At 33.4% G+C, this 13,136-nt stretch overlaps 1 protein-coding gene across 20 annotated transcripts in view; it reads right to left on the bottom strand.

The window, feature by feature from the left end:
• ZEB1 (zinc finger E-box binding homeobox 1) overlaps positions 1-13,136 on the bottom strand; it is a 305,104-nt gene that overhangs the window by 43,794 nt on the left and 248,174 nt on the right. For 15 of the 20 annotated variants that reach the window (XM_036351376.1, XM_036351349.1, XM_036351329.1 and 12 more), the window contains one exon: positions 4,854-4,916. In XM_036351376.1, coding sequence (XP_036207269.1) covers positions 4,854-4,916 — 63 coding nt within the window. Of the gene's footprint in view, positions 1-4,853; positions 4,917-13,082; positions 13,115-13,136 lie in introns of those variants that run through there. The other 5 variants (XM_036351381.1, XM_036351358.1, XM_036351339.1 and 2 more) reach the window with 2 other exon arrangements.

Below are 13,136 nucleotides of genomic sequence, written 5' to 3' on the forward strand. Positions count from 1 at the left end.
CCATACTGTTGTCTGTTTCTGAGGTTTTTTTTGTGTGTGTGTTTTTTTTTTTTGTTTTTTTTTTTACTTAATCCCTTCACTTATTTCACCTTGCCACCCAACATCTCTCTCTTCTGTTCTCTGTATCTTTGAGTCTGTTTCAATTTTGATTATTTTGTTCTCTAGATTCCATATATAAGTGAAATCATATGGTATTTATGTTTCTCTGACTGGCTTATATACTCTTCAGGTCCATCCTCAAAATGTATATTGACATATTTATTTGAATTAGAAAAATAAAGTGGCACTTCTATTTTCTGAAAGAATTCCAGATACTGAATGAACTTTCTAGTTATAAGGTATTGATCAAAATAGAGTTAGTTTATGTGGTAAGATAAAAAAATATAAAAATGTATTGGAAAAAGGTACTAAAGCTAACAATATTTAAATTTCCCCAATCATTTCTGAATATATTAAACAAGGTTCCTCTAAGTGAGGAGAAAAAAGAATAACAAAATCCAAAACCTGATATCATTAGTCCTTTGATAAGTAAGTACTGGTAAAACTTTTTGGTATATATTCCAGAAAATGAAGGTGTGAATGATGCTAATGACTGGGAAACAAATCTTTTATCAAGTTAGGTGACTGAATTTTAGACATTAGAAATATTTGTATTGATAGATAACCATAACTTTGCATGTAATTCTCAAGATGTGTGAAGAACTGAGTAAATCAGTTACGACGAAAACATATTTTATCTTTTTATTTAGGAGAATAAAGTTATCTCAGTGCTAAACAAAAAATAGAAATAGAATTAATGCCAAACTTGTTTTTTTCTAGAAATCTGTATCAGTAAACTATTGATATATGAACTAATTGAAGAACACTTCAATTCCTTTAACTTCATTTCCAATAACATTTTTCTTTAATAATTACTTATTAAAATGTGTAATGTATTTATGTTGTGGTACTGTGTGGTACTGATAATTATATCATAAATCAATCTATAATTTTAAAAAATCTTATTAGCCTTCTGGTTACTAAATTAAAGAGAAACTTAAATTTCAATTTATATACACATTTTCTTATAAAAATGACAGTTAATAAAAAATACATTCAAACAAGAAATATATACTATGTTGGTACCAAATTCTATAGGCTATGTAGAATGAAAATACGAGTTCAAGGAATAAATATTAAGGTATAATTTGTGAGGCAATAAACATTATGATATAACAGTTCATATAATATAAAACTTAGACGATAATAACAATATTATGGTTGTTGTGAGGATTAAATTAATTTATATAATTTATATAATTAATTAAATTAATTAATTTATATAGTATGTGTTTAGTACAATAATAGGCATTTAGTAAGTGCAATGTAATTGTTATCTATTTTCCTCAAAATAGTTCTGCAAGGTGAACATTATAATTTCTCAATTAAAAATTTTCCCAATAAAAACAGTTAAGGTCAGAAAAGTTAGATAACTTTTCCAAAATCACATAGTAAAAAGTAAAAATAAAAATAAAGAATTAAAAAAAATGCATTTAAAAAAAAGAAAAAAATATTGCTAATTTGGTCTTAGATGTCATTTCAAATTCTGGGTTCTTTCCAACTAAACTACACTGTCTCCATGAACCTGCATTTACCTAGTCAATTTCAAGCAGAAACCAGAAATTCTGCAATTTTATACATAAAATTTAAAGTGCTGGAAAATGCACACTGTGACTAGGTCAATTATAAAACAAAATCCCCAGTTTTAAGACTGAAAAACATGTATTTGAATACTAGAGAGAGGAGCAAATACACAGAAACATATACTAGCAATGATAATTTGTTTTAACATATAACAAAACTCGGAGCTGACTGTCAAAGTATAGAATTTCAGAAGAAATTCTAGAATCATTTGCGAAAATGTAGAATTATAGGGTTATAATTATAAATTAGTGAGAGCAACAATTAGACAAATGTTTAACATAAGAATAAAAAGTTTTATTTAGCTATTGATATTGTATTAGCATCAGAATAAAATATTTTTAGATGTTCTATCTTTACCTTCAATTTTTGAAACTTTGTGAAACTATTAACTATATAAACACAAAAGGGATGCTTAGAAGGAACAAAGAATGTTTTAGGTGAATTTTTTCTCTCCTTATTTTAAATTAAATTTATTGGGGTGACATTGGTTAATAAAATTATATAAGTTTCAAGTGTACAATTCTGATACAACAGTTGTATAGTACATTGTGTGTTTACTGCTACCCAAAGTCAAATCTTCCACTTTATCCTTTACTACCCTTCTAACCTTCCTTCTCTCTTTTCACTCTCTGAATACTAAACTGAAACTATAGTTCTCTTAACTTCATGAATTGCAAAAGGGAATCAGCTATAGAAAATATCTAACAAAGTTCTGAACTAATTATGGAACCTCTGTACAATGTTTTTGTTTACTTTGTTAGTACATTATTCCCCAGAAGTCAAGGAAGTAGCAAAAGAAAGCAACACATAATTTTAATGTTGAACTGCTCAAAAGTCTCAAACATCTAATTCCATCCTTCTTTCCTTAAAACTGTACATATGAGGGCTTTATTAAAAATGTTTGCTTACTCCTAGTTCCCCACGTTGTAGCGAAATAATGTAGCAGGGATCATCTTCATGTGGGTGGGAAAGATCTTACCTTTCAGGAGCAACTGAGGTTAATAAAAGGTTACTCTAACTTCCAAATGTGATTTTTTTTTTTTGGGGGGGGAGGGAAGTTATGTACTCAGTACTTCAAACTGAAAGAATGAATTCACTTTTTGTAGTGAAGAGCAAATTGTAAGGTAAAACACTGTAAACCTGGAACTATGAGTGTCTTTTTTTATAGTATTTTGCCTAAAAGGACAAAATCTGTAACTCTGCTAACACAAGTAATCAAAGTTAACATTAGGTAAAAAAGAAAAACACAGCAGTGTTTTGCATTCATTAACACTATTTTACTAATAAAAAACATCCAAACTAAATATGTTATATAATGTATAAGTTAGCATGACAAATATTTGATAGCAAGCATACCTAAATACCTTATTTATGCATGTTAAACACAACCAAGTTAAATGCAGACTATCCACTCTTAGGCTACAGGCACCATAAATTATCAAATATTCCATTATTAATTTGGAATGCACCTTTAATAACAGCACAAGATTTACTCTGTGTTTCATATAACTGACTGACAAATATGAGTGTTAATGTTTATATTATAGAAGACAATCTGTTTTGACACATTACTATGAAACATACTCATCTTCCATAATTAAGGGGAATTTATAAGTATATATGGAATAGTTCTAAAATGCACTGCAAAGAAAAGAAAGCTATATATGTCAAATCAAAAAAGATAAGGAAGAATAAAAATTTAATTAAAACTAGATGATAGAAATATTTAATTTATGGTTCAATAGACAAAATACAATTATAATACTATTAAATACATTATTTTGAGAAAATTCTATATAATAAAGAGGTAATATACAAATTGACCATCACTCCAACACACAAGATGGCCACCCTCATGTAGTCAAAGTAGGCTGCCCCCATGTGGCCACAAGATGGCCTGCAGGGGAGGGCCATTGGGGGTGACCAGGCCTGCAGGGGAGGGCTGTTGGGGGCAGACCAGGCAGAGGGCAGTTGGGGGGGACAGGGCCAGCAGGGGAGGGCAGTTGGGAGGGACCGGGCCGGCAGGGGAGGGCAGTTGGGGGAGACCGGGCTGGCCAGGGAGGGCGATTGGGGGTGACCGAGCTGGCAGGGGAGGGCAGTTGGGGGCAATTGGGCCAGCAGGGGAGCAGTTAGGCATCGATCAGGCTGGCAGGGGAGTGGTTAGGGGGTGATCAGGCTGGTAGGAAGAACCGGTTAGGGGCAATCAGGCAGGCAGGCAGGCGAGCGGTTGGGAGCCAGCAGTTCTGGATTGTGAGAGGGATGTCCGACTGCCTGTTTCGGCCCAATCCCTGTAGAATCGGGTCTAAACGGGCAGTCGGACATCCCTCAAGGGGTCCCAGGTTGGAGAGGGTGCAGGCTGGGTTGAGGGATACTCCCCTGCACAGTGCACTAATTTCGTGCACCGGGCCTCTAGTTATTTATTAATTTGAAATTCATTTTTGAAGTTTACATTCTAAGAGTTCCAGCTAACTTACATGACAAAATTTAAGTGCCTGGAATTATCATATATAAGATCTGGATTTAAGTTTTACACTTACTTTTTTGCTTCTTAAATAGGATCTAAATTCATTATAGAGGAATAACCTTAAGTTTCAGGGAATTTGTATTTTTAGTCAGCTAGAAGCATATAATTTAACTTCATTTTGACCTTTTTCACTAACAGAAATCACAAGAAAAATTTGTGATTCTCTTGTTTGCTGTGACATATTCATTCAACTCATCAATATTAATGATTATCATCTGGTCTACAGCTAACCCATGATATTTGCTTATTTTGTCCTCTTCTGCTTTCTGGTTTATGGGCAATTCAATGCTGATCCTGGTAAATAATAATGAAACTCAAAATAGTTAGATGTGCATTTCTATAACCTTGTTAAAAAATCTGACAGAAGTTTAAATAATTATTCAAACACTTTTTTTATTATCTGTAGATTACTTGACATTCAAAATCTGCTCTATTCTATGAATCTGTAAATTTACAACTATATTTAAAGAATACAAACTTTCATCTTTTTATATAGTACCCCATATGCCTAGGTACTTACACATGTAAGGAGGGCAAGATAAAAGAGAAGGAAAAAGACTAAATTCACGACTCACAAATGCAAAAACCAGTGACACAAAGACCTTGTTCAAAGACTATAGTATGAAAGGAACCAGCAAGAAAGTACCTGTACATCCTGCTTCATCTGCCTGAGCTTCAGGCCCCAGGATTTCTTGTCCTTCCTTTCCTGCTAAAATCAAAGAGCAAAAGATTAAAATACATCAACATGTCACAAACACTTTAACTTATAGATATCTGAAAAGAAAATTTATAGATTATGTTTAAATTTGGATTTTTCCTTTTATAAATACAGTAATTTGTTCTTGAAAAGTAAAGCTTTTAAGAGATCTTTTTTTTTTTTTTTTTTTTTTTAAACAGATGCATCGTTTCCATTGTGTAAATGTACTGTAGTGTTTTTATCAACTCATCTACTGATGGGCACTTGGGCTGTTTCCAGATCTTAGCCATTGTAAATAATGCTGCTATGAACATAAGGGTGCTTATTTTCTTTGATTGGTGTTTCGGGCTTCTTAGGATTATTCCTAAAAGTGGGATGCTTGGTCAAATGGCAGTTCCATTTTTAAGTTTTTGAGGAAACTCCACATTGTTTTCCATAGTGGTTGTAAGCAGTCTGCACTTCCACCAGCAGTGTACTAGGGTTTCTTTTTCTCCACATCCTTGCCAGCACTTGTTGTTTGTTGATTTATTGATGGTAGCCATTCCAGAAGATGTGAGCTGGTTTTAATTTGTATCTATCTGATGATAATTAATGACATTGAGCATTTTTTTTCATGTCTCTTGTTCATTTGTATTTCCTCTTTGGAGAAGTGTCTACTTAGGCTCTCTGCACATTTTTTAATTGGATTGTTTGTCTTTCTTTTGTTGAGTTGTATGAGTACTTTATATATTTTAGAATATAACCCTTTTACCCTTTGAGATAACATAGAGAGACCTAGAGAGTATTATGCTAAGCAAAATAAGCCGGTCAGAGAAATACAAATATCACATGATCTCATGTATATTTGAAATCTCATGAACAAAAGAAACTGACAAACAAAATAGATCCAGAGACATGGAAACATGCAACAGACCAATGTTTCTCAGAGGGAAGGGCAGGGGAGATTAACCAAAGAACTTATATGCATATATGCATAACCCATGGACACAGACAATAGTGCAGTGAAGGCCTGGGGATGGGCTGGGAGTAGGGAGGAGAGGGTCAATAGGGGGAGGGAGGGGACATCTGCAATACTTTCAACAATGAAGATAAATTTTAAAAAAGAAATATCTGGGGAAAAGGGGGGGGGAAGTGAAGCTTATAGAAAAAATTAAACTTTAGAAGAAATTAAGCAGATAGTTTTACCAAACACAAAAAAATTTAGAAAAGCAAAATTAGTGATTTATATATAATTCTGAAATTATAAATATATTAGAATTGTAAGCATAGTGGGGTATTAGTATTGTTTGTTGTTGTTGTTAATTCTCACCCCAGGATATTTTTTCATTGATTTTTAGAGAGTGGAAGGGTGGTGGAGAGACAGAAAGAGAGAAACACTTCAATTGGTTGCCTCCACACGCACCCTGACCTGGGGCTGTGAATTGAGCCTGCAACTGAGGTATGTGTCCTTGACTGGAATCGAACCTGAGACCCTTCAATCTGTGGGCTGATGCTCTAGCCACTGAGCCAAACTGGTTAAGGCAGATATTAGTATTTTTTTTAGAAGAGAGCTCCACTTATCATTTCTTTCCCAAAACACAGATTTCTATGTTCTAGGCACTCTTCAGATATTCTATAAACTTATTTCCTTTAATTTTCATAACTACCTATTTTATAAGTTAAAAAAACACACAAAACTTAAGTCTCAAGGAGGTTAAATAACTGCCCAAGGACATGAAACTTTAGGTGATAGAAGTAGAATTTAAATGAAGGTCTGAATGGCTGCAAAACCTCCTTTTACTACACCCTTGCTTGTCTAACTAGAGTACCAGACAACTAGAAGAAGTTGGGCCCAAATTTCATTCTGCCCAGAATAAAGACCCAAGGCACTATGCCTTTCTTTTATTCTATTCATTATTCTAACTATGGACTAATAGTAGTAAATAATAACAGGGGTACTGATAAATATTTCTAGGTGTCAATTATGCTCCTCTGCCACCTATATGTTTACTTGGTTAGTGCTACCTAAACAAACCACGTAGGCTGATTCTAGTCTTTTACACAGAATAAGATCAGAGAGAGTCAATATATGCATTATTTGGGCAAGCAAAAAGTATGTTTTATATATTCAGGTACATTTTATTTATTATGATTTATTAAGAACATGTATAGATAAGAAAGACATGGAGTTAAAAACTGCTTTTTAAAAAAAATAAGTAGCAGAGTATATGTCATAATTATTAGAATATTTATAAAGTCATACTGAAACATTATGTAGTCATCTGTACCCCAATCAAATTCCACTAAATATGTCAGTCAAAAGCCTTTATTTAGATTTTCCCTAAGTTTGATAATTGAATGGAGAAACAGAACATTAATCAAGTAAAATCTTTGCTCACATAAAAGCAAATATTTACTCATTAACTTAAAAAATATTTTATTGAATTTTAGAGAGAGAGGAAGGGAGGGAGGGGGAGGACAGCAATTTGTTGTTCCACTTATTTATGCATTCATTGGCTGATTCTTGTACTAGTATGTGCCCTGATGGGGGATCGAACCCACAACCTTGGCATATTAGTACTTAAAGATGATCACTGTGTGAAAAAATAGTTAAAACATGTGCAAGCCTCTTTAGATTAGCATTTAAAAACACTATATAAAGTATATAATAATGAAATTAACTTATGCTGAAGAATTCTCATTTTATACTTGCCATAAGCAAAATGACAATATAAAAATCCCTTGTAAAGTGTTTCTAATACTGATAGATAAGTACCAGTGTTTGCTAAGTGTCTGAAAATCTCTAATACCCTTTTCCCTCCTCCCAAAGCATCTACTAAAATGAAAATAATAAATAGTATACTATTGGGGTAATTATATGATAGTAATATATTATTATTATATATCTATGCCCTCTGTTTTTCCTTAAATAAAAATCAGAACCATCAGAATTGCTTGTTAAGGTAGAAGATAACACTGATATTTAAAATAATATTTTGGAAATTACTATTTTTTTTTTTACTTACAGTTATATTATAGCTCATTTAAACACTGCCTGCAATACAATTATTTATTACTTCTTCATTCCTTCATTTCTCCTTGGAATAAAATAATCTAGGCTCCTTCCTTAGATGAGCTTTTAACATAGTTCAGAATGTGGACCCAGACTTATTTACCACAACTTAAAAACTGGAAGTCTCCATTCTTCCCTCATTATTGGGGCTAGAATTTTGGTTCAACAACTAAAAATATATTGATTAATGAAAACAGAAAGATCCTAATGCTCGTCTGTAATGTGAACATATTTCTCTCTCTGCTGAGTGCTATCCAGAGATAGCACTCAGATGGAACAGGCTCTTTCCTGCTCCATCCATGACTAGCACGAAGATATTCTGGAACAGAGGTTGTTCTAAATATTTTTCAAGTAGCATTCTCCCTGATGTGCTTTGTTCTTCTATTTTAAGAAATCTAAGAGAAGAGTTTGGTGTTGGCCAGAGGGAAGAGGGGCAGGGGCTGGGTGGAGGGGCTAGGTGGGGGTTGGGGGTGAGGAGGTGATAGGGACATCTGTAATAGCATTATCAATAAAAAAAAAAAGTTAAAAAAAGCTATACCGCCTGGCCAGTATGGCTCAATGGTTGAGCATAGACCTATGAACCAGGAGGTCACAGTTCGATTCCCCGACAGGGCATATGCCCGGGTTGCAGACTCCATTCCCAGTGTGGGACATGCAAGAGGCATCCAATCAGTGATTCTCTCTCATCATTGATATTTCTATCTCTCTCCCTCTCTATTCCTCTCTGAAATCAATAAAACATATTAAAAAAAAAAAGAAATCTAAGAGAAGAAAAGTAGTGTATTATACTTGTACATAAGATTTTCTCTCCTGTAAGACTTAATACATTATGAATGACTAACATGCAATCTAGAAAGGATAACTTGGTTGCTCCTAGGTTTTGCTTTTAGTCTAAATTCCAAAGCAAATATATAGATGAGAAAAACTCCTGTTTTTTCAAATAATGGCAAAATATAGCTGAAAAAGAAGTCATGAAATTCTACTCAGAATTATAGCTGTAAAAGATCAATCTCCAAGAAATTGTGGAAAGTGAAAAAAAGCCAATCCAAAAACAAATGTTATATATTGTATTATTCCATTTAAATAATATACTTGAAAGGACAAAATTATAAAACTGGAGAACAGATTAGTAGTTTTCAGGGGTTAGGAAAGGGTCAGAGGGGAGGGTGGGTGCATAAAAGGCAACTAGGGAGCCCTGTGGTGATGGAATTGCCCTATATCTTGCCTGTATCAATGTTAATATTCTGGTTGTGCATCCTCTTGCAGTCCAGGATACCTCTCATACTCTGGGACCCCTCGCTTCTTACCGCCCGCCTGCTTGCTGCTCCTTACCACTCAGCTTGCTGTTCCTTAGTGCTGCCATGGAGGCGGGAGAGGTTCCCTCCACCAGCCGTGAGCCCAGCTTCTGGCTGAGTGGTACTTCCCCTATGGGAGCATCCTCACCACCAGGGGAAGCTCCTGCATTAAGCGTCTGCCCCTGGTGGTCAGTGTGCATCATAGCAACTGGTTGTTCCACGGTTCGGTAGATTTGCATATTAGGGTTTTATTATATAGGATGCTTAAGGTATAAAAGAAAGTCTCAAATCAAAATTCTAGCATCTGTGTTAAAACATAAAAAAAGAGCAAATCTGCCCTAGCTGGTTTGGCTTGGTGGATACAGCCTGTGTACTGAAGGTTCCTGGGTTTGATTATGGTTAAGGGCACATGCCCAGGTTGTGGGCTTGATTCCCAGTACGAGGGCGTGCAGGAGGCAGCTGATCAACAATTCTCTTATCATTGATGTTTCTATTTCTCTTTCCCTCCCTTCCTCTCTGAAATCAATACAAATACATATATTTTTAAAGAAGAGCAAAAGAAACCCAGCACAAAGAGAAGGAAGTAATAAAGAGCAGAAAACAATAAAATTAAAAACAAAACAGAGAAAAAAATGAAACAAAAAAGCTGATTCTTTGAAGAGATCAATAAAATTGACAAATCTGCAGCAAGACTAACAAAAAAGAGGGATGCCACAATTTACTAATATTAGAAATGAAAAGAGAATACCACTACAAAGCTAGCAGATATTAAAAAATAATACAGGAGCTACTATGAGTTCAAGTAGTAAACATTATAATATGCATTTCTGACTCTTAAAGAAGAGTTTATTCATATTTTAAAAAATGACTGATAGTAAGTATTAAATGACAGATAGTAAGTTTGCCCTCCACCCGAAGTCAACTCGTCTTCCATCATCATATATTTGATATCCTTTACTACCACCCTATATATAGATCATGTATCATAGAAATGAGCACTTGAAACCTATATAATCTCATTAACCAATGCCATTCCAATAAATTTAAAAAGAAAACAATAAATAGAAAAAAAGTCAATGTTTTCAATGTGTCAGATATTACATTGTTTATAGCTACTTACACTTAAAGTGAAAAATTCTATATGCCCACTAAGCAACCTGTGAGTCAGTACATAATCAGTTTACAAAATATAAATCAGGAGGATTAATAACAGTACCTCTTAGGATAGGTTGTGAGAATTAAATTAATAGAGTATATCCTTAATAGTATACCAGGCACATAGTAAGTACTATGTAACTATTAGCGATTTTCCTAAAAGCAGACTTGTAAGGTTCACATCTTTACACACATAAATTTGAAAACTTCTAAATGGATCAATACCTCAAAACTAGAAGCTACTAAAACTTATCCAAGATAAAATGGCTATCGTAATTATTCCTATAACTATTTTAAAGACTGAATTTGTAGTTTAAAACCTTCCCTTAAGCCCAAACCAGACAAAACTCCAGACCTAGACACTTAAAGAAGAAATAGCACTAAATATAAACGATCTTTTCAAGAAAATAAAAAAGAAAGGAACTCTTTTCAATTCAATTTATGAGGTGAGGATTACCTTGATACCAAAGACATATAACAATAGTACAAAAAAGAGAGAAAATTATAGACCAGTGGTTCTCAACCTGTGGGTCGTGACCCCTTTGGGGGTCGAATGACCCTTTCACAGGGGTTGCCCTAAGACCATTGGAAAACACATATATAATTACATATTGTTTTTGTGATTAATCACTATGCTTTAATTATGTTTAATTTGTAACAATGAAATTGGGGCTCACCACAACATGAGGAACTATATTAAAGGGTCGCGACATTAGGAAGGTTGTGAACCACTGTTATAGACCAATCTCTCATGAACATTCATTCAAAAATCTTCAACCATATATTACATTACCAAGTCAATTTCAGCAATATATGAAAAAAAAAAAGACTAAGTGGGGCTTTCTATTAGGGAACCCAAAGGTGGTTCAATATTTGGAAAATGCATTTTACTGTATTAACAGGCTAAAGAAGCACAAACACATGATCATATCAAGCGAGGAGAAAAAGCATTTAAATTTGAAAAAATTTCAGCATCTGTCCAGGATGAAAACTCTCAGCAAACTAGGAATCAAAATTTAGTTTGATAAGAGGAAACTAAACAAATCTATAGCTAACATTATTCTTAAAGGTAAAAAGCTGAATACTTACCCTCTAAAATGGGAAAAAAGGAAAATCTCCACCCTCACCACTCCTGACAACTTGTAATAAATCAATAAAAATATAAGATATACAAATTAGAAAGAAAGAAATCAAGCTGTCTGTATTTGAGAAGATTATCTACATAGAATTCCCAAGGAAATCTACAAAAAAATTCGTAGAACTACCAAATTCACAGGATTCAAGGTCAACACATAAAAATCAGTCATATTGCTTACTATTTAACAACAATGAACAAATGGAAAAAAACAAACAAATGGAAACTAATTAAAAATAAAATATTTCCAACAGTTTCTCCTTCCAAAAAATGAATACATAGGTATAAATCTCACAAAACATGTTCATTATCTTTATTTTGAAAGAGAAAGCACTGAACAAAAAAGACATATGGCAGTATAAAAAAAAATCAACATACAAAAATAAGCCACATTTTTACACACTAATGAACCACCTGAAAGAGAAATAAATGTCTCATTTACAATAGCATTAACAACAAAAAAATACACAGGATAAATTTAACAAGGAGGTTAAAGATTTGTACATTAAGAACTATAAGACACTGATGAAAGAAACTGAAGAAGAGACAAATATATATAAAGATATCCTGTGTTCACGATATTTGGAAGAATTCATATTGTTAAAATGTCTATACTACTCATAGACATTTATAGATTCAATGCAATCCCTATTAAAATCCCAAATGTATATTTTTTACAGAAATAGGAAAAATCTTAAATTTATATGGCATCACAAAAAACCCTGAACAGCCAAAGCAATCTTAAGAGGTAAGAACAATGCAGGATATATCACACTTCCTGATTTCAAACTGTACCACATGACTATAGTAATCAAAACAGTATGTTACTGGCATAAAAACAGACACATAGGCCAATAATAGAAAAGAAGGAGAGCCCAGAAGTAAATTCCTGCATATAGTGATCAACTAATATTTGACAGAGGAGCAAGAATTCTCAAGGGGGAAAAATACAGTCTCTTCAATAAATGGTGTTGGAAAACTGGACATTCACACGCAAAAGAATAAAATTGGACTCCTATCACACAACTCACAACAATTAACTTGAAATGGACTGTAGATTTTAATATAGTGTGAAACAATAAAAATCCTAGAAGAAAATATGGGAAAAAGTACCTTGACACTGGTCTCAGCATTGTTGTGTGTGTTTTTATGGCAACAAATGCACAGGCAACAAAATAAAAATAAAAAATGGGACTATAAACTACAAAGCTTCTCTACAGCAAAAGAAATAATCAACAAAATAAAAAGGCAACCTATGGAATGGAAGAAAATGTCTGAAAACCATAGATATGAAAAGGAGTAAATATTCAAAATATATAAGGAACTCATACAACTGGAAAGCAAAAAAGCAAATAATCCATTTAAAAATGGCCAAAGGACATGAATAGACATTTTTCCAAAGAAGATATACAAATGGTCCACACATAAATGAAAAGGAGTGTTCAATATTACTTCTCATTAGAAAAATGCAAATCAAAACCACATTGAAATATCACCTCATATCTGTCAGAATGGCTATTATTAAAAAGACAAGAGCTTACAAATGCTGGTGAAGATGTGGAGAAAAGGGAACTCTCATGCACTGTTGGTGAGAT

This window comes from Myotis myotis, unplaced genomic scaffold, assembly GCF_014108235.1.
Source record: "Myotis myotis isolate mMyoMyo1 unplaced genomic scaffold, mMyoMyo1.p scaffold_m19_p_1, whole genome shotgun sequence".
Classification (NCBI taxonomy): domain Eukaryota; kingdom Metazoa; phylum Chordata; class Mammalia; order Chiroptera; family Vespertilionidae; genus Myotis; species Myotis myotis.